This window comes from Perca flavescens, chromosome 6, assembly GCF_004354835.1.
Source record: "Perca flavescens isolate YP-PL-M2 chromosome 6, PFLA_1.0, whole genome shotgun sequence".
Classification (NCBI taxonomy): Eukaryota; Metazoa; Chordata; class Actinopteri; order Perciformes; family Percidae; genus Perca; species Perca flavescens.
The window spans coordinates 19,357,255-19,381,671 of record NC_041336.1 but is presented as its reverse complement, the minus strand read 5'-3'; the positions used below and the strand labels follow the sequence as shown (position 1 = coordinate 19,381,671).

At 42.7% G+C, this 24,417-nt stretch overlaps 2 protein-coding genes across 4 annotated transcripts in view; both read right to left on the bottom strand.

Annotated features, from left to right (window-relative positions):
* Positions 1–184: 184 nt before the first annotated feature.
* Positions 185–8,061, bottom strand: il6r (interleukin 6 receptor). Its single transcript, XM_028581109.1, has 10 exons — positions 7,798–8,061; positions 6,163–6,798; positions 5,549–5,672; positions 5,137–5,315; positions 4,857–5,020; positions 4,531–4,672; positions 1,637–1,689; positions 1,465–1,513; positions 904–1,009; positions 185–747 (listed from the first exon to the last, which is right to left on the bottom strand). The coding sequence occupies exons 1-10, from the start codon at positions 7,877–7,879 to the stop codon at positions 501–503; spliced, it is 1,782 nt and encodes a 593-aa protein (XP_028436910.1). The 5' UTR covers positions 7,880–8,061; the 3' UTR covers positions 185–500.
* Positions 8,062–9,353: 1,292 nt separating this feature from the next.
* Positions 9,354–24,417, bottom strand: part of atp8b2 (ATPase phospholipid transporting 8B2) — a 34,035-nt gene continuing 18,971 nt past the window's right edge. For all 3 annotated transcript variants that reach the window (XM_028580493.1, XM_028580494.1, XM_028580495.1), the window contains 10 exons: positions 23,813–23,918; positions 21,623–21,854; positions 20,984–21,167; positions 15,322–15,545; positions 15,126–15,209; positions 13,620–13,865; positions 13,360–13,498; positions 12,834–12,964; positions 10,152–10,724; positions 9,354–10,047 (listed from right to left, as the gene is read on the bottom strand). In XM_028580493.1, the coding sequence (XP_028436294.1) occupies positions 9,958–10,047; positions 10,152–10,724; positions 12,834–12,964; positions 13,360–13,498; positions 13,620–13,865; positions 15,126–15,209; positions 15,322–15,545; positions 20,984–21,167; positions 21,623–21,854; positions 23,813–23,918 (2,009 nt within the window). In that variant the 3' untranslated portion in view covers positions 9,354–9,957. The remainder of the gene's footprint in view (positions 10,048–10,151; positions 10,725–12,833; positions 12,965–13,359; positions 13,499–13,619; positions 13,866–15,125; positions 15,210–15,321; positions 15,546–20,983; positions 21,168–21,622; positions 21,855–23,812; positions 23,919–24,417) is intronic.

Here is a 24,417-nt window from a genome sequence, read left to right as displayed (position 1 = left end):
TTAGTAATTAGATTTTATTAAACTTAATTTCAGATGCAACATGTAAACACAAAAGTGAGATAATGGAGGTCTTGAAACTATATTTAAGCACCCACTTCAAGACAGCAAAAAAACAGATGGAAAACATCTTCCAATGCTTAGGCAATTCTTTTTCAAACCTTGTAAAGAATATGTGGAAACTGAAAGGGATGCAAGTGATATATTTGATAAACCTGAATACAATTACAGTATATACAAACATGAGGTGGTGCTAGACTCAGGCTTATTACATCTACTCTACAGTTTATCAACACACTATATTGGCACAGACACGGAAAAGACGACTTAAGACAAATATAACAACACAAAGAATTTAGAGGTATTTTAGGCATTAGTTACAGATAGAAAGAGATTCAGACTATACAAGCTCTTTGAAGAACCACAACAATCTTAAGTCCATTATCCTTTTGTCATCTGTGACACTGGGTTTGGATAGTTTTATTCCCTTTTCTACCTGCTCATCACTCCCTAGTGAGAAAAAAATAACTTGTGTTGTTGAAGTGCATGGCTTCTATCCTGTCCTTCACCCACTGTTCTTCTTCATTTTCTACTTTGCTCAGTGGGGGTTCTTGGCAATGAGCAGGGGTAAAGGTCACCAGAGCCTGCCCTTCTGGGGGAGTTGGGGTGGAGGGCGGAGGCTGAGTAGAGTTACCACACTTGGTGATGACACTCAGACTCTGGAGTTTAGACAAAAATCTGTCCTTGTGTCTGAAATGGAAAATAGAGAAGTTGACTGATATCATTTGCTTTGGTTTGAAATTGAGAACGCCCATCCACTAACTATTATTTAACTCATGTTATAAATGTATCCATGTCTTGTACAAAAATTCAATTTTCCATATATATATATACAGTATACACTACCTGAATATGTAGGCAGCCAAAATGACCGACAAGAGAACAAGTGAACCACAGGAGATCCACAGGATGTGACGTGACATCGCCACTCCAATTGGAGAAGGTTGAGGAACTGCAATAAAGACAGGGGCAGACTGTAAGAAATCCTAATGCCGCTGAATAACATCAGTGCAAGAACATGTTGGGGTGTGACTAAATGTGTGTGTTTGTGTGTGAGATAGGTGTGTTGAGGCATGTTTCCTGTGGCGTGTTTCGTTGTTGAGCCTCAGTTATTATGATGACATGGCTTCCTGTTGAAACCCAGTGGAGCAGAGGGGGCTTTCAGCACTAACAACATTTAAGAGTTCCTTCTCTCATTCTTCCCTCCCATCTCTCATGTACACGCACGCACACACACGCACGCACGCACGCACGCACGCACGCACGCACGCACACACACACACACACACACACACACACACACACACACACACACACACACACACACACACACACACACACACACACACACACACACACACGCACGCACCTAAACCAAAGTATTTTACAGTCTGCTAGCCATCTTACCATCAGATACATCTTCATCTGTACCAGAGCCTTCTATGTATACTGGAAACTGCAAGTTAGAGAAGGTAGAACACAAGAGATGTGAGAAACTCAACGCAGGACAACATTAAATACTGTATGCAGCAAGTGTTAGGGGAGAAATACTGTAAGGATTCTCTATGATGACTCTTACCGTTGTGGCATCTATCCCAAAACTCCATGGAGATAGTGTCTGTCCTCCATCCACTAATTAAATCAAAAGGGAAGTTATACATTAAAACCTGATAAAAATGAAAACCACCTCTGCAATAGTAGACCTACAACAGAATAGAAGAAGACTCTTTAACATAATATCTCTGTCATCTAAAGATGTACTAGTAAACTATTTAATATCAGACTGTCATATTGATTTACTTTGTCTTACTTAAAGCTGCAGTGGGAAGATTGCAAAAAACGACATATTAATGCTCACATTCCTCAAGGCACCGGCCGAGGAGGTGGAGTTGCACACATCTTTGACTCAAGCCTATTAATCAACCCTAAACTAAGTTACAAGTCATTTGAAAGCCTTGATCTTAGTCTTTCAGGCTTTCACACCCAACCTGGAATACGCTAAGGCCAATTTTATTTGTGTACCATGCTCCTATTCTGTATTCTGATGACAGCTTTAATACCATGTTATGTCATTATTAGATTTGTTTGGTTTCTGTCAGAGTATACTAGTATACTAGAATTCCTATTATCTACTATTAGTAACGGTTTAATAATCAAATTTGAATTATTATAGACAAAATGCATCTCCTCCTGCTGGTACAGATTTATCTTCAAACACAGGAACCCTAGAAACAGATGTTAAACCTGATATATATTTAGACTGCTTTTCTCCCATCGACCTTAACCAACTAACTTTTCTTCATCTAAGCAATCAACCTGTCTCTTAGAACCCATCCCAACTAGGCTAGGATTTAATCCTCAGTTAGCACTTTTTTACTAGATATGATCAATATGTCTTTATTGACATTTTATGTACCACAGTCCTTTAAAGTAGCTCTAATTAAACCTCTTCTTCAAAAGCCCACTCTTGATCCAGAGCTAGGTCTTAGCCAACTATAGACCTATGTATATCTTCCTTTTCTCACTAAGAATCTTGAGAAAGCAGACACAAATCAGTTGTGTGACTTCTACCTTAGAATAGTTCAACCTGGTTGAGTGTGTGTTCAATGTACCAAGGCTCAGTCCTTACCGCGGCAGCCCAGGGTTCAATTATAACCGGCGTCCCTTTACTGCATGTCGTCCCCCTCTCTCTCTCCCCCCTTTCCCGTCTACATCTATCCTATCAATTAAAGGCCAAAAAGCCCCAAAAAATAAGTATAGTTTATTTGAGAATTTCCAGTCAGGATTTAGAGTGTATCATTTCACAAATACAGTACGGGTTAAAGTTACAAATGACCTTCTACTTGCATCAGACAAAGGACTGGTATATGTACTATTTTTGTTAGATGTTAGTGCTGCATTCAACACCATTGACCATCACATCCTTTAGCAGAGACTGGAAGATTAAATTGGGATTAAGGAAACCACACTGAGCTGGTTTGAGGTCTATTTATCTGATTGATCTCATTTTATTTCATTTCATTTATTTGTATAGCACAAGTAAACACAACAGAAGTTGACCACTGTGCTTTACATGACAAGAGTCAGGAAAGATAATAGAATAAAACATCCTTCATACAGCAGAAAACATAAATAAAAATAAGAAATTAGAGAAATGCACGCTCCAAGAGATACAACTTTAGTTTGAGTTTAAACTCATATAAAGAGGACAGCGATCTCAAGGAGATGGGGAGGCTATTCCACAGCCTAGATCTCAGTTTGTGCAAGTCTTTTTCCTAACCATGATACGATGCTATTATATAAAGCCACATTCCATAATCTAAAAGTAAATTAAAAGGTCTTTAAATAATTGAAAATGATTTAAAATCATAAACCAGAGGAGCTGTACATATCCGGAGACATGGGATACTACATTTCTTTCATTTGATAACATACCAAATGATAAAGTCTGTTCCCAGACTGCGCAAGTTAATAACGAAGTGATTACATGGTCAGCTTCTTACATCCCGAGGCCACCAGGAAGAAATAGTTTATTTTTGCTTTTTTTCCTGAGAGATAAAGAAATACCACTCTCTATGTCTGTACAATAAACATGGACCTTCAGCAGGATACAATTAGCTTAGCTTAGCGTAAAGACTGGAAACAGGGAGATACAGCTAACCTGACTCTGTCCAAAGATAAAAAGTCCTGCCTACCAGCTGCTCACTAATTACCACCATAAATCTAATTTGTAAAATATGCGGTAAAAACAAAATCTAAAAACAAGACATTAGAGTATTAATCTTCTCGTCTTATTCCCAAGAAAGTGAAACCCCTAAATAATGACACATCAAAAAGATATAAATAATTTCAAGGGAATGAAAAAAAGAGTATAGAGTGATATGTTAAAAAATGCTTTCACGTAGCAAAAACATGTGTCACTTTCATTTGTCATGGGGTATATTTCATTTTGCAAAGAACATCAGAATATGAGGATGCATTCATAAACGTTTTCTAAATATTTTCAACTCTATGAAGATGTACCAAGGATCCAGAATACTGCATGCATGCTGTGCATCATGAGTAAACTTATTCAGAAAGGACGAGAAACACAACAGGAAGGGGTACCAGTATGTAAGTATGGGAGAGTGTTTATTTGACTACTTTTGAAAACCCTAATTGTTTGGAAAGGAAACAGGTAGCTTTCCTCTTCAGGTTGTCATGACTACTTTTGTCTGTGTCCAAGGTGGATCACGTAATACAGAGGTGATCAAGTTCAATGATTTACAGGTCCATGTAATTAATCCCTTCCAGGTCTCTAAAACCATAAAACTTTTCTGGCGGCCTGCCCCTGAGCAGAAAAAAAAACATATAAAGTTTCCTTACGTCAGCTAAGCTCATGACCCAATCTTGAAATGGCTTGATTTTATACTTTTTTCTATGTGTATGTGTGTGTGTGTGTGTGTGTGTGTGTGTGTGTGTGTGTGTGTTTACCTGTCCATCTGGTGGCAGGTGTACTCCAGTCACTCCACTGACCATCATACTCGTCTCTAGTTCTGAGCTGTATCAGGTACTCAACACCAGGCATTGCATCAGTGATCGTGTAGGAGCGCTGCTGGTCCTCAATCCTATGTCTCTACATAGACACATACAGAAAGACAACCAGGTAAACACACATCATACTGATGTCACCTAAGTGTTTAATTGTTTCAGGTCAGAAAAGCCAACAGCGCATCGAGCTACTGAAATGTGAAAAGTGAACACACACACACACACCGACAGTGCTTTCTCAAAAACTCCATTCGTCTACCAGCACGCACCTGCCAAAAGGAGGACTTGAGAGGTTGGTATTTAATCTCGTAAATTAGTTTATAATAGTGGTCATCAGGCATCCAGGAGATCGGCAAACTCCAGCTGACCGTCATCCTCATCTCCTGTCCCTCCTCCTGTCGAATTGACACATCTGATGGAGGGTCTGGCTTTACTGAGGGAGCAGAAAGGAATACAGTGAGTGCTTTAATTACCCTTAGATCAGACCAAACACACATGTGACATGGACATTCATGTGACATGGACACACCTGTCGACGCACAAACTTACAAATGTCCATAGGCATGAAGTGCAGCAGGGCGCTGGTGGTGTTGCCAGCGATGCTCGTAACACACAGGTAGGCCATGTGAGGGGTTCTCAGCTCGTCCCAATTGTGTTCCAGAGCACACCAACAGCGGGAGCGCCGAGATGAGTATGAGCACTGTGAACGACGGAAACCCTCTGCCAGGCTGAGAGAAGGAATGACAAAGAAAGTTTCAGTATTGGGACCTGTTAACACCTAGTGTGGTTGACAGGTCAGTTGATGCAGAGACTGAAAAGAAACAACATCTAAATCAGAATTTGTAATGTTGTTAAAGGTTTGTTTGTAAAATAGTATTTGACCATCTCCACACACATGTATGACACATTTATAAGTTATTCATTGGGGGAGTTATAGTGTTAAGGTACAGTATGTCCTTACCTTTTACTGAGAAAGAGGTAACAGTTAGGTCTTATAGTGACGGGCTTCTGGGGTGCCCACTCACAGCGGATCTTACTGCTGGGTGACCTTTTGTAGCAGGACAGGCTGGTATTCTCTGGAGGATCTGACACGTATAGAAGACATGCAGTTATACGGTACATTTATCAGTCAGTCAGTCAGGCAGGCAGTCAGTCAGTCAGTCAGTCGCTGTCTTTCCTAAATATATCTACATCAACCACACTGTTAATTACTATCACATTCTCATTCAATAGTAGGCTGCAACAAACAATTAGTTTTGTTATAGATTAAACTGTCAATAGTTTTTTAGATTAGCTGTTTTAAAAAATAATGAAAAATGCCACTTTTCCCTTGTCATCCCTGATGTATAACATCTTTTATTTAAACTTAAAGTCCTTACATTCAGAATGTGTGGCATAAGCAATGTATTACTCACACTGTATTGTTTATAGGAAACACTCCTTAATGTTTGTGTTTCTTTCTTACGTAATTAAGATATGTTAGGACAATGAAAGGACAAATATCCTATGGATCAAATCAAATTGACACATATAACTTCAATCGTCCATTACAACTTCATTGTCATTGTGACTCACCTACAATGTTTACTTTTAAGGAGAACCTCTCTCTGCCTCTGTGATAACAACTGTACCTCCCAGAGTCTGTCAGTCTTACTGAGGACAGAGACAGTGACGCCCTTCTTCTGTCAAATGTGATTTCTCCCCAGTCTCTGTCTCCTTTCCCCACCGTCCTATTGTTCCACTTCCACTGTAGCCTTGACTTTATGCCCCTTGTTACTCTGCTCCCTTCCTCACCCTCCTCCTCCTCCTCGTAATCGCTCTCGCCATACATGTCCTTAGCCTCCCAGTCGGATTCATTCTTTAGCAGTCTGCTCACGCTGGTTTGCCAGACCGTGTGAGTGGTGGGAGAAGCTGTGTATCCTGTAGCTGTACGCCCGAAGCTTCTGTTTTCTCCCGCATCAGTCAGGTCAGGGTGGTATCCCTCACTTACAGTATTCTCCACAGTCTGCTTGTCACTTTTCATTGAAACGTCAGTGTTGCTTCTAATGTTTACAGTGGTTGTTGGGGTTGCATCAGAAGAACTCCCTCTTCTGTTGGTGTTTGAGCCTTGTCTGGCAATGCTGACCTTTACTCCATCCACCTCCACATGGCCACTGCAGGTCAAAACCAATGAACTGCGAGGGGATAAAACCAACACACCAGGGGGAGGGTCTGCACAGAAAAAACAAAAAACAAGATTTATAGAATATAATCTAATAATATAAATGTGTGTGTTGTCTGTCTTTATTGCATATGTGTGTACATTCGAAACTTTAAAGACATTGTACATTCAGACATTATTTTATACAGAATGAGTATTGGTTGCAGTTCACTGGGCTTAGCACAGATACATGCAACGTTGCATAACCAAAAATACCAACTCTTTTTAAACTTCCTCTTTAAATAAGTCTCTCTTCTTTACTGTTTCTTTTTTAGTCCTAAATCATGCCCTTTTGTGCAATCGCTCACTTACATTTATTCCCCTAAGTATGTAGATTTTCTGATTGCATTCAAAACACACAAATGCTGTTTATTGCCTCTTGTTTGGACATGACTGGCTTGACGTCAGAAGCCCATTGCCCTTGTAGTGCAAACACACTTTCTCTCTATTGCTCTCACATTCCCAGTTCCTTCTATTTTTTTTTTTTTTACCTAGAAATCCGATATAGAAATCTATTACTGTAGAACTGGTTAAAGATTCAAGAGTTCATATTGCCATTTGCACGTAAGGGACAGTGCGGGTAGGATTTTTTGTGCTTCCACAAAAGCTTTACAAAACAGTGATTTCGATGTGAAACGACACAGAATGACAATACAGATAATTTAAATACATATTTAAATTTAGAAACAATCATACTTTAAGTTCTGTAAATATGACGTGAAATTCGAAACTAAACTATGAGTTGCGCTGGGCTTAAACTGCTATCAAAGCAGGCTGCTACTGTGATTGATCTTATCTCCAGTCAAAAAAAATAATAAATCTGAATAGCTCTCGTGGGGGACATCCCCACGAGAGCTATTCAGATTTATTCATTTTATAAGCTCATCTTAGCAAACAAAAACACCTTACAATTACTTTTACTGAATTGAATTTTTGACTTGACCTAATTTTGACAATACCTGAGCAAATTTCATGTCAGGATAAATTATTAATTGATTCTGGAGTCTTACCTTTTCTGGGACAGGTTCCGTCAAAAATGCCGTGGACCGGTGTGGCGCACAGAACACACAGCAAAGGGAGAATAATTCGCATTTTTGCGCATGAGTCTCCCTTCACCGACTCCTCACACCATCACTTACACGCAAACAGCATCAGTTGAGAGATTGTTGTGACTTCTTTTAACCTTCTCACACGAACAAAAAACAACAACTGACAGTCCTTCACTACAGACAGGGTTGTTATAGTACAGACCGGCTTCCTCTGGATGCAGCAGTCTGCTGTCAGTAAGACCCGTTATTGTGAAATCCCAGCTCTCTTCCCCTTGTTCAGCCCGTTACAGAGGAAATCCTCCACAGCGTCAAAATAAAAAACCCCACGAGAGCTGTAAATAGACCTGCAATTATAATATGTATATTTAAAACCTGTCATTTGCAGGAAGTCTTCCATAGCCTACTGTAGTTACTGTCTGAAACTGTACTATTCCCGATTTTGTATTGTGCACTTTATTCTAATTACATACCATAAGTGAATGCATAATGTAAAATATGTAAAAAGTGTTTTTCATTTCAATACAAAGTAAGACATCATATTCCTTTTCTGATTTGAACACAACTCAAAATATCTCTTTTTCTGAGTGTTTTTGACGCATAAAGTACCACAGATCTGTGTTTTTGTGGTTAAACTAAAGTTCCCAGTTATTTTTCACTTTACCTCATTTCATGCCCCACCATGACTAGTCATTTCTACCTTACACTTTGGTTGCTATACTTGAAATAACATTTGCATGGACACAGTTTGTTTCTCTCATTTGAAAGAGAGTTGACATGTTTATTGACCACCGTTTCAACAGCTCAGTATTCCACCCTAAGAGATCATCCATGCTTAAACAATTCATGAGGCCAAATACTGTACATTACATTCATTTCCAGCCTTGTCTTTGCAGATCATGTCAGCATACTGTTGTATTTTCAGTCTGAGAGCTGCTTTGTTGAAGACTGTAGAAACAGATCCAGGTTTATATCGATCCTCTGGTTACGCAACTTAGTTTACTATCTCACCCCAATCCGGGTCAGTAATAGTTAGGAGCAAACACATGAAATGTACTTTGAGTGATAGATCAGAAACCAGAAAGAGCTTAGAGGACTACAATGTTGTCATTGTTAAGGCATGATTATTCCCAAACACCTTCCATTTATTCGTGGACAAATAAACATTTAAAGCACTTTACTGAAGTGTAAGACGGTTTGACAAATCGCCTTTTAATGTCCGTTAGTGCCTTTTTGATTTTCACAGAGTTTCTTTGCACTTTTCCCAGGTCTTACATAAAGTAAGCCAGCGGCAGTTGGTCTTTTCATTGTGTTTTTCAGACTGTGGTGGTACGAGATATTTACATGATCTTTGTCAGACCAAAAATAATATTAAAAAAACTTGCAAAGAGGAGAAAAAGCTGCAAAAGCTTGCATTGAGGAGCCATTATAAAACACATCAATATGATGCAAAATAAGAAAGGAAAACACATGAAGTAGAGTAATAACAAGTAAGAAAACATCAGTGGGAGATAAGGGACACAAGTCTTGCAACAGTCTTGCAGTGTCCTGTAACATAAAGCACCGTTCTCACTGAGAACTATAGTGAACACAGAGGCTGGAGGATAAACACACTTTTACAGATAATAATGCCAGCACTTGACTGATTGAAAGTCTTGTTATTCTGCTCATTCATTCAACCCATTGTTGATTTTGAGAGATGCTGCGTGACTTGGTTGTGAGTGAGGCTAAACTTGAAATGACAAGTGGTGACAATCTTTTAGATCATAATAGTAAGTGATCTGTTTCTGCACCCGCTGCTTTCCTTCAGTTAAATACTGTAAATCTCATGATGTTCTAGTCATACATGAACACAGTTATCATATGCTGTCAGAACATGTCTATCTCCATTCAATCCCAATTCATGGTTGGCAAAGTCCATGTCATAAGGATGTGCCACTTCTTCCTATGATTTGGATTTATTTGATTTATTAAAGAAGCTTCAATTGGGAGTCGGAGAGAAGAGTGAGGAGATCTCGGCATCGCAGTTTCTCTCCAGGAAAACACACAACACATCCTGTATGTGTGTGCAAACATGTGATGGACAGTAGTGAACAAGCTATTCCTCCATTTATTCTGAATGTTTCACTCAATCTGGCTGGTTTCCTTGGCATGAGAGGGTGTGCCTGGGCTGTTGGATGCAGTGGTCCGAGTCTTCCAACCAAACAGAGCTTCCTGTTGGAGAGAGGAAGAGTTGTGTTGATGTGTATGCTTTTAGATGTGTTGTAACAGTTTCATTGTTGTTATTAATAAATGAATGGGAAGTAACAGCAGCTCACCTGCACAGTGCCCAGAGTGACGGTCCAGCCTCCAGGTGAGTCTCCCCCATGGCCCCTCACTGCTGCAGGGGTGAGGACGGCAACTTCTTCTGAAGTTGGTGCTGAAGCTGGAGGGGTTTGTGTGGGTGAAGCAGCAACGGTCTGTGTATTTTGGACTAGTGCGGCGCCTCTGTCCTCCTCGATAGGTATATCTTGTGTGCCGCCCAGAACAGAGGAGGAGTTTGAGAGCGGCGGAACTGACACAGAGACACAACTGGGTGCTGGGCTGGACTCTCCGGAGGCGCTGGGAGGAGTGTGAGCGTGACTATTTTTCTTCCTGCGGAGCGTGTCGATCCAGCTGGAGCTGTGTCTGGAGGCAAAGTTGGCCAGGGCCAAGGATGAGAGCCTCATGTTCTTCCCTGAGGTGATCAGCTCTCCAAATCCTTCCTGGTGGGCAAAGGCATAGCCTGACCTCCTAGAGCCGCGAGCGCCCAGACGGCCCTCTGACACACTGCCGACCCCACGCCAGGCACCTCCCACGCTACGACCTACCGGCTTTCGCTTCTTCTGTCGCACCAGCTGAGTGTGGCGCACCTAAGAAAGGAACAGAGACCTGTTTTCAGTATTTGTGCTAAGTTAATGGAATGTGCTTCTCAAAACGAGGAATTCTTCCTTTAAGGTTGCAAAATTCTTTCATTTTTTTTTCCATTGACAACATTGTTTTTACTCTTTTTCCACCTGTGTGCCTTGTATCTACTGTTATTATTTTTTTCTGAGCTTTTTTTCATTTTAGTTATTGTAGGTCAGGCACACGCACGGACGCATGCACGCACGTGCGCGCACACACACACACGCCACTTTTCTATCTCTTCATACTTTATAATTTAAACTGAAACAAGCATAGACACCGATAATAGTGACTGTAGAGAAACAGGAAGGAGGAACTTCTTCACGCCAACTTGACAGGGGCTCCGGTTAGATGCCCAACTGAGCTTATACTCATATACTAAAGTAACTTGTGTCCATCCATCTTTGTCCGCTTATCCGGTGTCGGGTCGCGGGGGGAGCAGCTCCAGCAGGGGACCCCAAACTTCCCTTTCCCGAGCAACATTAACCAGCTCCGACTGGGGGATCTGCCTTCTGGCTCAGCTCTCTTTTCGTCACAACGGTGCGATAGATTGAATGTAATACCACACCCGCTGCGCCGATTCTCCGACCAATCTCCCGCTCCATTGTCCCCTCACTCGCGAACAAAACCCCAAGGTACTTGAACTCCTTCACTTGGGGTAAGGACTCATTCCCTACCTGGAGAAGGCATTCCATCGGTTTCCTGCTGAGAACCATGGCCTCCGATTTAGAGGTGCTGATCCTCATCCCAACAGCTTCACACTCGGCTGCGAACCGATCCAGTGAGTGCTGAAGGTCACAGGCCGATGATGCCATCAGGACCACATCATCTGCAAAGAGCAGCGATGAGATCCCCAGCCCACCGAACTGCAACCCCTCCCCACCCCGACTACGCCTCGATATCCTGTCCATAAATATTACAAACAGGATTGGTGACAAAGCGCAGCCCTGGCGGAGGCCAACCCTCACCTGAAACGAGTCCGACTTACTGCCGAGAACCCGGACACAGCTCTCACTTTGGTCGTACAGAGATTGGATGGCCCTGAGTAGAGACCCCCTCACCCCATACTCCCGCAGCACCTCCCACAGTATCTCCCCGGGGGACCCAGTCATACGCCTTCTCCAAATCCACAAAACACATGTAGACCGGTTGGGCATACTCCCAGGCTCCCTCCAAGATCCTTGCGAGAGTGAAGATCTGGTCCGTTGTTCCACGACCAGGACGGAATCCGCATTGTTCCTCCTCAACCCGAGGTTCGACTATCAACCGAACCCTCCTTTCCAGCACCTTGGAGTAGACTTTACCAGGGAGGCTGAGAAGTGTGATACCCCTGTAATTGGCACACACCTTCTGGTCCCCTTTTTTAAAAAGGGGAACCACCACCCCAGTCTGCCACTCCTTTGGCACTGTTCCAGACTTCCACGCAATGTTGAAGAGTCGTGTCAACCAGGACAGCCCCTCCACACCCAGAGCCTTGAGCATTTCTGGACGGATCTCATCAATCCCCGGGGCTTTGCCACTGTGGAGTTGTTTGGCTACATCAATGACTTCCGCCTGGGAAATCGACGACAATCCCCCGTTATCCTCCAGCTCTGCCTCTAACATAGAGGGCGTATTAGTCGGATTCAGGAGTTCCTCAAAGTGCTCCTTCCACCGCCCTATTAACTCTTCAGTTGAGGTCAACAGTGTCCCATCCTTACTGTACACAGCTTGGATGGTTCCCCGCTTCCCCCTCCTGAGGTGGCGAACAGTTTTCCAGAAGCACTTTGGTGCCGACCGAAAGTCCTTCTCCATGTCTTCTCCAAACTTCTCCCACACCTGCTGCTTTGCCTCTTTCACGGCAGAGACTTGTGTCATTAGGATAAACTGATTAAGTCAGGTCAATATTTGCAGAGTGGGCCAGTGACGATAAGCATTAACTCATCATCACATACGCACTCAGATGAACTGTTTTTTACGTGTGCAGTTAATCACTGGCTGAGACCAGTTTGAAACTGACCTGTTGGGAAGACATGACATTGACACATGTGAAGACAATGAAGAAGATGGACACATCAGTGTGTATGTTTTCTCACCGTGTCTGAGAGCTGAGGTTTGAGATCCACCTTAAGGAAGCGGAATGCCAAAACCGGAACTATGCATATTGCAGTCGCCAGTGCAATAGTTAACCACACGACTGGTTGCAACAATGTGATCTGGGCACTACCTGTACGCACAAACACACATATACAAACATAAACATGAACAAATATGTTTCAGGAGTTTACAGTATTTCACACACACACACACACACACACACACACACACACACACACACACACACACACACACACACACACACACACACAAAACACAAGGAGATTAGACATCTTTACATGATGATCTTACTGGTGGTGTGAAATGATTTCAGCGGTTGACTACAGTAAACGTAATGAAGATATTCTCTATCAAAGAGCCAATATTATATTATTATATATTAGATATTGGCTTATCACAACTGAAAAATTCAGTATTGGTCAGGCTCTCATGTGTGTGTGTGTGTGTGTGTGTGTGTGTGTGTGTGTGTGTGTGTCAGACAAATAAAGAGAAGAGGGCACTGACCTACAAAATGGAACTGATTTGGAAAGATCTTGAAGAGGGTCTGATTGTGCAGAGCGAACATGATGGTGAAGTATAAGCCCAGAGAGCCCCACACAAACACATGGTTGATAACAGTCCAGAAGCCTGTGTCGAGTGCGATCTACGTATTCACACAGACAAACATGCAAAAAAACACACAATTAATACACATTGATGGAACTGACAGCAGTCAAAAATAGAGGTAGCAAGCTGTGAGCTAACACCACTATGGCCTCTCTCACCTGTACGCTGACCACAATGACCAGGGTGGTTGCCGTGGTGACTGCAAAGGTCTGGTAGTCAGCGAGGGGCACTCCGGTGCTCTGAGTGGCGTTAGACAGAATGGCACAGGGGACAAAAAACAGCACTATTGATGTGTAGATGCCCTGAGCGATGCAGATGAAGAATTCTCTCTTGTTGAAGAGGAGGTTGAGCTGCCCGGGCTCATACAGTTTAGGATACTCCAGACTCCTTTGTTCAGGAACATCCTACAATAAGAGAGGAAGGGAGGAGCTGCATTTACTAAAATAAGGCTACCTTGCTTTGCTGTGGTCGTAAGTACAGATATTTCCTGGAATTGTTATATTTCATAAAATAATGATCAATTTCTAGAGTATACATCCATGCTAGCATCTGTGTGAGGCTGTACTTAGGCAAATAGGCAAACACCAGCAAGCTAACATACTTACAATGACAATGCTAACATGTTTAGCAGGTATAATGTTGACCATGTTCACCACCTTAGTTTAGTGTGTTAGCACTCAGCACTAAACAGAAAGTGCAGCTGAAAATTATCCGAATGGGGGTCATTTCAATGTTCTCAAGGACCTATTCAAGCTTAGTCTAGAGTGGCTGTGTTGAGTTTTACAAAATATTGGTAAGGGCTATTTTCACAGTTTAAAAAGAAAAAAGGGAGATGGATATTTCAAATGCAGTTTGAATAGTACACATCTGTTCAGCCACTGTGGATCAATGTATATATCAATGTTTAAAGTCTTGTTTAAATAAACTTGTCTTGCCCACAAATTTGAGGGTGTAGGTTGGTTCCTAAGAGGCTATAAGCTGTAGGTTGGTGATTTCACCATATTGACCCAGAGGAACATACATTGAACATTTAACCTAGGGCAAAAACAATGCTGAGAACATAAAACCATTTGAAAGGCCTCCTTAATGTGTCACATGAAGAGGATATTCAGCTGGGGAACATACTGTAAGACCCTTGGAACATAGATACACAAATGAATTGTGATTAGTTTGCAGGTTTTTGTTCAAAAATCAAAGTACTGGACAAATTAAAAGTTCGACCTGATGATTACGCTAGTAGAAAAATTAAGGGATCAGCAAAGTTATAACAATTCTTCCTGAAAGCTATTGTGAATGTTATGGCAATACATTCAGTAGTTTTTCAGACATTTCACTCAAAACCATGAATGTCAACCTCATAGTGGCAAGTGAGGACAGTCAGTAAGCTATATCCTCTGGGGACCATGAATGTATATACCAAATGGCATGGCAATTCATCCAATAGTTGAAACATTTCAGTCTGGTCCAAAGTGGTGGAATGACTGACCAAAAGACCAACACTGTCATTTCTTGCTAGTGTTGCAAAAAATATGGCTACATCTTTCTTTAATGTTCTGTTGTTGTGGCTGATGAAGATTTGAACCGCAACAGAGAATTCACCAACATTTATGTGGTTCTTCAATTTAATGGAAAGAATACAGCATGCACAGTGTCCTTGAACAGACCTGGTCAAATATCCCCATGGCCAGCACAGGGAGGGAGGTGTAGACAATGTTGTAGAGAGTGATGAAGTACTGATCATATACTGTCTACAAGAGAGAGGAGATGGACATTAAAAAAACAAACAAAGTGAAAATCATTACAATTTCCTAACCCCTGGTTGTTGACATACAGATTTCCTCATAAGCTCTACTCTCTGACCTGTGCCGAGAAGCCACAGAAGAAGCCGAACCAGAAGTGCACCATGGTGAAGGCAAAGTTCTTGTAGAAGAAGTAGCAGAGGAAACGGCACATGCGCAGGTAGGACCAGCGGCCATGTACCAGCAGGAGGCGCTGTAGGAAGCGGAACTGGGAGAAGGAGTAGTCACTGGCCAGCACGGCCTGGATTCCCTCCTGACCTGAGATACCAACTCCAATATGAGCACCTGAAGGAGCGGAGAGAGATAGACACAGAGAGAAAAAAGTAAGGCACATAAATCTGGCTAGAGTTGGAAAAACTGGACTTTTGTTCTTGGCTTTCTTGTACGGGTTTTAAGGTGAATTATCTCTGTACTATTAGAAATGAAGAAGAGAATGCATTTTAACTTATGTAGACAAAATAGTACCATGTTCTAATAAGGCACCCTTGATAAAATGTTTATAAATTGCAACTAATGTCTTTATTAACAGGTCATAAATCATTTAACAATTTCAGGTTTCCAGTCTTTATGTTAAGCTAAGCTTCATATTTATCGTATAAAAAGGAGTGATATCAATATTTTGATCTAATTCTCTGTAAAAAATGTCCAACCATTCCTTTGATTACAACTTTTTTGTTTCCAGGTTAGGGAAAAAAATTCTTTGGCTCAAAAGAGGTTCCCGAAGACCTAAAGAGCTAGCTAGAAAGACAAAGTAACAAGCTTGCAACCCACAATTTTCTCTTAGTAATTGCTATAATATATATATATATATCTTCTCCGTGAACCATCACCTTATCGTGGTGGAGAGGTTTGTGTGTCTCTGTGAACCTGAGGGCTGTGTTGTCTGGAGCTTTGTGCTCCTGGTAGGGTCTCCCAAGGCAAAGTGGTCTCAGGTGAGGGGCCAGACAAAGAATGGTTCAAAAACCCCAATGAAAAAGCTAGGCAGAGATGGAGTGACCCTGCCCGGAGGAAGCCCGGGGCCCCCGTCTGGAGCCAGGCCCAGATGGCGGGCTCGCCGGTGGACGAGAGGGTCGCCTCCCTACGCCTGCGGGTTGTGGGGGGGAAAACTCTGACTGTTGTTTGTGCATATGCACCAAACAGGAGTTCGGAGTATTCGGCCTTCTTGGAGACCTTGACTGGAGTCCTGCATGGGGCTCCAGTGGGGGACTCCATTGTTCTGCTGGGGGACTTCAACGCACACGCGGGGCAATGATGGAGACACCTGGAGGCGGCGATTGGGAGGAACGGCCTCCCTGATCTAAACCAGAGTGGTTGTTTGTTGTTGGACTTCTGTGCTAGTCATGGATTGTCTATAACGAACACCATGTTCGAACATAGGGATGCTCATAAGTGTACCTGGTACCAGAGCACCCTAGGCCGAAGGTCAATGATCGATTTCATAATCGTGTCATCTGATCTGAGGCCGTATGTTTTGGACACTGGGTGAAGAGAGGGGCAGAGCTGTCAACCGATCACCATCTGGTGGTGAGTTGGGTCAGGGGTGGGGGAAGACTCTGGACAGACCTGGTAAGCCCAAACGTGTAGTGTAAATAAATTGGGAACGTCTGGAGGAGGCCCCTGTCCGACAGACTTTCAACTCACACCTCCGGGCGGAGCTTTTCGTGCATCCCTGTGGAGGCTGGGGGCATTGAACCCGAGTGGACAATGTTCAAAGTTTCCATTGCTGAAGCTGCGGCGAGGAGCTGTGGTCTTAGGGTCTTAGGTGCCGTCCGACTGAAGAAGGAGTCTTTCCGGGATATGTTATCCCGGAGGACTCGGAGGCAGTTGCAGGGTACCGAAGGGGTTCCGAAGGGCTGCAGCCTCTGCCGTGAAAGAGGCAAAGCAGCGGGTGTGGGAGAAGTTTGGAGAAGACATGGAGAAGGACTTTCGGTCGGCACCAAAGTGCTTCTGGAAAACTGTTCGCCACCTCAGGAGGGGGGGGGGAACCATCCAAGCTGTGTACAGTAAGGATGGGACACTGTTGACCTCAACTGAGGAGGTAATAGGGGCGGTGGAAGGAGCACTTTGAGGAACTCCTGAATCCGACTAATACGCCCTCTATGTTAGAGGCAGAGCTGGAGGATAATGGGGGATTGTCGTCGATTTCCCAGGCCAAGTCACTGATGTAGTCAAACAACTACACAGTGGCAAAGCCCCGGGATTGATGAGATCTGTCCAGAAATGCTCAAGGCTCTGGGTGTGGAGGGCTGTCCTGGTTGACACGCCTCTTCAACATTGCGTGGAAGTCTGGGACGGTGCCAAAGGAGTGGCAGACTGGGGTGGTGGTTCCCCTTTTTAAAAAGGGGACCAGAGGGTGTGTGCCAATTATAGGGGTATCACACTTCTCAGCCTCCCTGGTAAAGTCTACTCCAAGGTGCTGGAAAGGAGGGTTCGGCCGATAGTCGAACCTCGGGTTGAGGAGGAACAATGCGGATTCCGTCCTGGTCGTGGAACAACGGACCAGCTCTTCACTCTCGCAAGGATCCTGGAGGGAGCCTGGGAGTATGCCCAACCGGTCTACATGTGTTTTATGGATTTGGAGAAGGCGTATGACCGGGTCCCCGGGAGATACTGTGGGAGGTGCTGCGGGAGTATGGGGTGAGGGGTCTCTACTCAGGGCCATCCAATCTCTGTATGACCAAAGTGAGAGCTGTGTCTGGGTTCTCGGTAGTAAGTCGGACTCGTTTCAGGTGAGGGTTGGCCTCCGCCAGGGCTGCGCTTTGTCACCAATCCTGTTTGTAATATTTATGGACAGGATATCGAGGCGTAGTCGGGGTGGGGAGGGGTTGCAGTTTGGTGGGCTGGGGATCTCATCGCTGCTCTTTGCAGATGATGTGGTCCTGATGGCATCATCGGCCTGCGACCTTCAGCACTCACTGGATCGGTTCGCAACCGAGTGTGAAGCGGTTGGGATGAGGATCAGCACCTCCAAATCTGAGGCCATGGTTCTCAGCAGGAAACCGATGGAATGCCTTCTCCAGGTAGGGAATGAGTCCTTACCCCAAGTGAAGGAGTTCAAGTACCTTGGGGTTTTGTTCGCGAGTGAGGGGACAATGGAGCGGGAGATTGGTCGGAGAATCGGCGCAGCGGGTGCGGTATTGCTTAGCCAGAAGGCAAAGCTCTCGATCTACCGGTCAGTTTTCGTTCCTACCCTCACCTATGGTCATGAAGGCTGGGTCATGACCGAAAGAACGAGATCCAGGGTACAAGCGGCTGAAATGGGTTTCCTCAGGAGGGTGGCTGGCGTCTCCCTTAGAGATAGGGTGAGAAGCTCAGTCATCCGTGAGGAGCTCGGAGTAGAGCCGCTGCTCCTTTGCGTCGAAAGGAGCCAGTTGAGGTGGTTCGGGCATCTGGTAAGGATGCCCCTGGGCGCCCCCCTAGAGGTGTGTTCCAGGCACGTCCAGCTGGGAGGAGGCCTCGGGAAGACCCAGGACTAGGTGGAGGGATTATATCTCCAACCTGGCCTGGGAACGCCTCGGGATCCCCAGTTGGAGCTGGTTAATGTTGCTCGGGAAAGGGAAGTTTGGGGTCCCCTGCTGGAGCTGCTCCCCCCGCGACCCGACACCGGATAAGCGGACGAAGATGGATGGATGGATGGATGGATATATATATATATATATATATATATATATATATATATATATATATATATTAAATTAAATGTATGAAGTAAAGGTAAATTATTGATTATTATGCTATAATCACAAGAGGTTCAGATAAAACAAAAACAAGATTGAGATTTGAAGAGCATAAATAACAGGATGTGAACCAACCCCACCCATTACTGCTGCATTGGCTGTATTTCTGCTTTGTACTTGCATAAGTTAATTTGAAGAAACATTCACATAGGCCTACACATTTTAACATGACGTACATCCACAGACAAACACACAATGTAATGCAACACTTACAAAACACAGAATATTACACATTTAGAGAAACAGAACATTGGGTTATTGGCTTAACCAAACCATTTGTTACCCCTAAGCAGCTTTAAAGTTTTAAAATCATTTTAAACTGCATGCACACTGGGCTGATGCTGCTAGCTGGTTCTCTTAATACATCCATGGCGATACATGCCATGAAGACTCGACAGCGCAGATTACAAAATTAAGAAAGAGCATAAATAGTGAGGGGTTAAGAGAAGGGACAGGCTGGAGAAAACGACAGAAAGTGTCCAAAATTTGGAATCAGTTCAAATGTAATTAAAACAAAAACTCTGTACAGTGTGTCTACTGCAAAATCGAACTAGCTTACCACAATAATAGTACAACGTCAATACTTCAGCATCTCAATGCTAGCTGCCTGCCCCCTGAATACACTGTGAAAAAGCCCAGTCTCGGGAGACAACACAAGGGTCGTAAACGTCAAACAAACACTAGAGGCACAGGCTGTGCACCAAAATACAACAAACCCCTCAAGTCAATCACCGACAAGATGGTTGGGGGAGGGGGTGGGGGTTAGTGACAGTTAGTCAGTCATGACAGTTACGGAAACATGGGGGGAGAGGCTAGCTTGCTCTGTTTTGTTTGGAATTTACTTGGAACGTCAACAGAAGTGACCATGCAGGAACTCATAGTGCACCTTTAATCATCGATTCCATGAAGCGGACCCGACAAAAGTAAATTACAGAGTAGTATGGATGATGAAACTACACCAAACACAACAACTACCAAAAACAAAGACAAGAAAACACATAGCGGTGAACACAATTTGATCTAAAGAGCCGACTTGTTGACTATCCCTTCGGAAAAACAGCTGATTGTTGCGCACCATTTTCTCTCACTCTCTCTCTTTCCGGAGAAACAGCTGATCAACGATCTACTAGCATAAGTGTAACAGAGCTGTGTGACATTGTAATCAAATATATAAATAAAAATAGGTTGAGTATAACTATTATTTACATATAGGTCTATATACAGATCAGTCTCAAGTTGAAACTTTTAGTTTTAGAAAGTTAAGTTGCACAACTTAAAGTTATGTTTATGTATGTTTAATGTATGCCTTAGTTTGAGGTTATTGCATTTCAGAAAATGTTTTCTTTAAAAAACAATGTAATATGGCACTTAAATGCACTTAATATGTTTAGTTTTTTGAGAGATGTTATTGTAAGCAATGTAGGCAATACAAATTTTGCTTTTTCCAAAAATTAAACCAAACTATTGTATATTATTGCTCTTCAATAAAACAAAAGTATTTAATATCTGATTACTCGATTAATCGATGGAATAATCGGTAGAATACTCAATTACTAAAATAATCGACAACTGCAGCCTTAGAAATATTTATGATGTCTTCTACATCATTTTATACACATTTCCCAAAAGTCAGTCTGACATATTTTGTATGTTTGGGATTTCCACTAGAATTAAAAATACATTTCTGTGGGTTTGAATGTTTGTCTACACAGTGTAATGAGTGGCCAACCTGTGGGTCAGTAGGGTTTAGGGGACACTCACTCACCACATTGAAATCAGTTCCTTACTTGATGAGGACATCTCACCTACTGCAACACACATTTCCACACAACCTTCATCACCACTAGTAACACCAGGTAGACAAACAACTAGACACTGGTTCCCATGTGGCTAAACCCAACTTCTCTCTTTCCTCTCTGTCTCAAAACCTATCGTGTTACACTTCCCCCTCTCCTTAACGCAATCCTCCATGTCTGCACGACTCACTCTTGATCATGCTAACGTCGTTTGCTCCGTCTCCTATAGCCAGAGTGACGGCCTTCTTGTGTTTCTTGATAAGCTCCACCACCTGAGCTTTTTGCAGCGGGGTGACTCGGCAACAGATCACTGCTTTGCAAGCACACGCCGTTGACACAAACTCCGTCTCCATGTCTGCTTCTAGTGCGTGGGCCTATGAAAGAACAGGAGAGAGAGTAAAGAAGTTTGCGGGTAAATGGTAAGGGGGCTGAGTTGCAACTATGGAAGAAAAATATTTGGTAATACTTTACTTGAAGGTATCTACATAAGAGTGACATGACACTGTCATGAACACATGACACTGTCATGACAGTCATGACACATGAACCCTAACCCTAACTAACCGAATGACACTTACTAAAAGAAGCGTTATGTCATAAACGTTTATGACTTGTTTATAATGTTTATGACACGTTCGTGATAGTGTCATGTCACTCTTATGTAGATATCTTCAAGTAAAGTGTAAAAAATATTTTAAGAATATGTGTTGTTAATGCACATTTTTGGCAATTCATTATTTCCTGACAGTTGACAGTTTGATTCTTCCATGGCTCCTGCTTGCTTTGTGTATGTGGACAGTATGTGAGTATGGGGGCGTGTTATTCGTACCAGGCTGTGACCGTTGATTACGAGGGCAAACTCTCCAGAGATGTTGTCCATGAGGTTGGAGGGGGGAGGAGGAGCAGAAGGAGGAGGGCACTGCAGCTGTTTCCCTCCTCCTCCCGTACCATCTCCTTCTTGTGCTTCTTTGAACCCGTTTTCCATGAAACCTCCCTCCATCCCCTCCTCCTTTTCTCCATCTCTGGTTCGTGACAGGTCAATCATCCTTGCCCTTGCCCTCCTGGAGAGGAAGACAAAAAAACTCAACATCAACAGGGCTTGTCTATGCCACAAAGACAGAAGCACAACACAACATGAGTATGTAAGGAAGAAATATGATTAATGATAGAGGAATTGCAGAGAAGGAAAACAGACAGCTGAGAAAACCAATCAAAGAAGAGATATTATTACATTATTACATGTCATTTAGCTGACACTTATCCAAAGCGACTTACAATTAAGTGCGTTCAACTTTGAAGGTGCAAACTCCAGACAACAAGTAGTAAGTGCAAGGACATTAGCTTTAAATAGGTAATACTACAAAGAGCCATATGAAAGTGCAGCATCAAGAAATATATATATATATATATATATATATATATATATATATATATATATCCCCCCCTCTTATCCGAGGTGTAGTCAGAAGAGATGTGTTTTTAGCCTTCGGCGGAAGATGCTCAGGTTTTCGGCCATCCTGATGTCAATAGGGAGCTAATTCCACCATTTAGGAGCCAGGACAGCAAACAGTCGGGATTTCTTTGAGTGATTAGTTCTCCCTCGCTGTGAGGGGGCAGCAAGCAGGTTGGCTGATGCAGAGTGGAGTGGGCGGGTTGGGGTATAGGGTTTGACCATGTCCTGAATGTATGCTGGGGCTGATCTGTTTGTGGCCCTGTATGCAAGTACTAGTGTCTTGAAGCGGATGCGGGCAGCAACTGGTAACCATTGAAGAGAGCGGAGGAGCGGTATAGTTTGAGAGAACTTGGGGAGGTTGAAGACAAGCCGAGCTGCTGCGTTCTGAATGAGCTGCAGGGGTCAGATGGCACATGCAGGCAGGCCAATCAGGAGGGAGTTGCAGTAGTCTAGACGTGAGATGACTAGAGCTTGAACCAGAACCTAAATATAAAAATAGGACTGTGAAGTTATTGCTGATGCTTCAGCCCCTGGCCTACCTCTATGTATCATCCAAATCGCTGCAGTGCTCTGTGCGGTGCTCCACAAGAAAAACATTTAGATGGCGTCATGGTGTTGCTTTGCTATATATGTTTTGACTATTTGACTCTTGAATGGTAAACCTTTGGCACTTTAAGAAACATTTTGTTTAGCTTAATGTCTTCTTTATTTATGGTATTTTAAAATATTTTAACATTAAGGTTTCATCAGTATGCTTTGTTCTATGTTGTTGTGTCTTTCTCGTAGCACTATGAGCTCACACTGGTAAGTTCCTTACAACTTTGATCGTAATGGCAATACAGTTCTTAACTCACTCAACTTTTTGCAATTCACACAAGCTATGGGAACTGTATTATGCAATCGTCAGGCCATGCAAAGTGACATGATTAAGGGGAAATACAGCGTGTACTCATACAACATGCAGTACAGAAGTAGTCACAAGAGCATCAATCACACAGCGAGAAATATCTATGCATTTATATAAGTCATTGAGTTCATTATGGAGTCAAAAATGAGTAAAATTCAAAACAAGGCAGGATTGTTGCACTAGTATCAACAATGACATTGTCATTCACAGGACATAGTCTTTGACATAAACTGGTTTTACACTAGAAATTGTAGATTATTTATTCTTGAAAGAAACTACTATGTATGTAAATTATTAAATATTGTAGCACTTAATTACTAACTTTATAAAACAAAGTTTTTTGGAGGAGGCAGTACAGTATATTTGTAGAGCTGTGCTTTTAGATACTTCTAGCTAGGTTGTTTTCATGTGTTAATTTAACTGCAGTGGCCTAATCATTTGGTTAAGCACTGGATATTGTTCCGTCACTTCTCTTAAAACACAGTAGTTAAAACACTTTGCTACCACACCTACTCACTCCAAACATGTATACACTATTACTCTGCATACTCTTATTTTCTGATCAATGCCTGCCTTTTGTCATTGTTGATCAGTGTGGATCCTACAGTATAGAGAAACAGAGACATCAAACAGACAGACAGAGAGACAGACAGACTGACCCGAGCTCCTGCCGTACACTCTGGACAGTGTGTCCACTGATGATGAACACCTCGGTCATATCATCTGTCAGCATCTTGCAGGAGTAACCTATATTGACAGCTGTCTCTATGTGAGAGAAAGAGAGAGGGTTACAGGAGAATCATTTCAGCTGAACATGTTGGAGATTCATGATAAAGAGAACAGGTGCCAGATTGACAAGTTGAACATCTTTATATCTTTATTCATATGACGATATGTTAATGTAAGAGGAAAAAACGGATCTGTCCCATGTGTTGTTTGAATGATATAGAAAATGAGTTCCATTTTGTTTTCTATTGTCCTTTTTATTGTGAACAGCGTGCTTTTTTGTTTTGTAGGATAAAAGCAGAGATTGATTTGGTAAATATGTATGATGCTAAAAGACTGAGATGGCTGTTCACATATGAAACATAAATTAGCCAATTATCTAGATAAAGCTTGGAAGAGGAAAAAAGCTCTTTATCGAGATGAATTGTAGATGAGAATTTGTTGTTGTGTGTGGTATGTGTGTACGTGTATATACATGTGTGTATATGTATATATTTGTATTCATGTATTTCTCCGAATGATTTGTAAATCCGACAGG

Bases quoted from the DNA above. Each gene is read 5' to 3' on its own strand.
- il6r (XM_028581109.1), bottom strand. From the start codon at position 7,879: ATGCGAATTATTCTCCCTTTGCTGTGTGTTCTGTGCGCCACACCGGTC. The intron at 6,799-7,797 runs GTAAGACTCCAG...TTTTCTGTGCAG, and splicing joins CGGAACCTGTCCCAGAAAAG to ACCCTCCCCCTGGTGTGTTG. The intron at 5,021-5,136 runs GTAAGTTTGTGC...CTGCTCCCTCAG, and splicing joins CTTCATGCCTATGGACATTT to TAAAGCCAGACCCTCCATCA.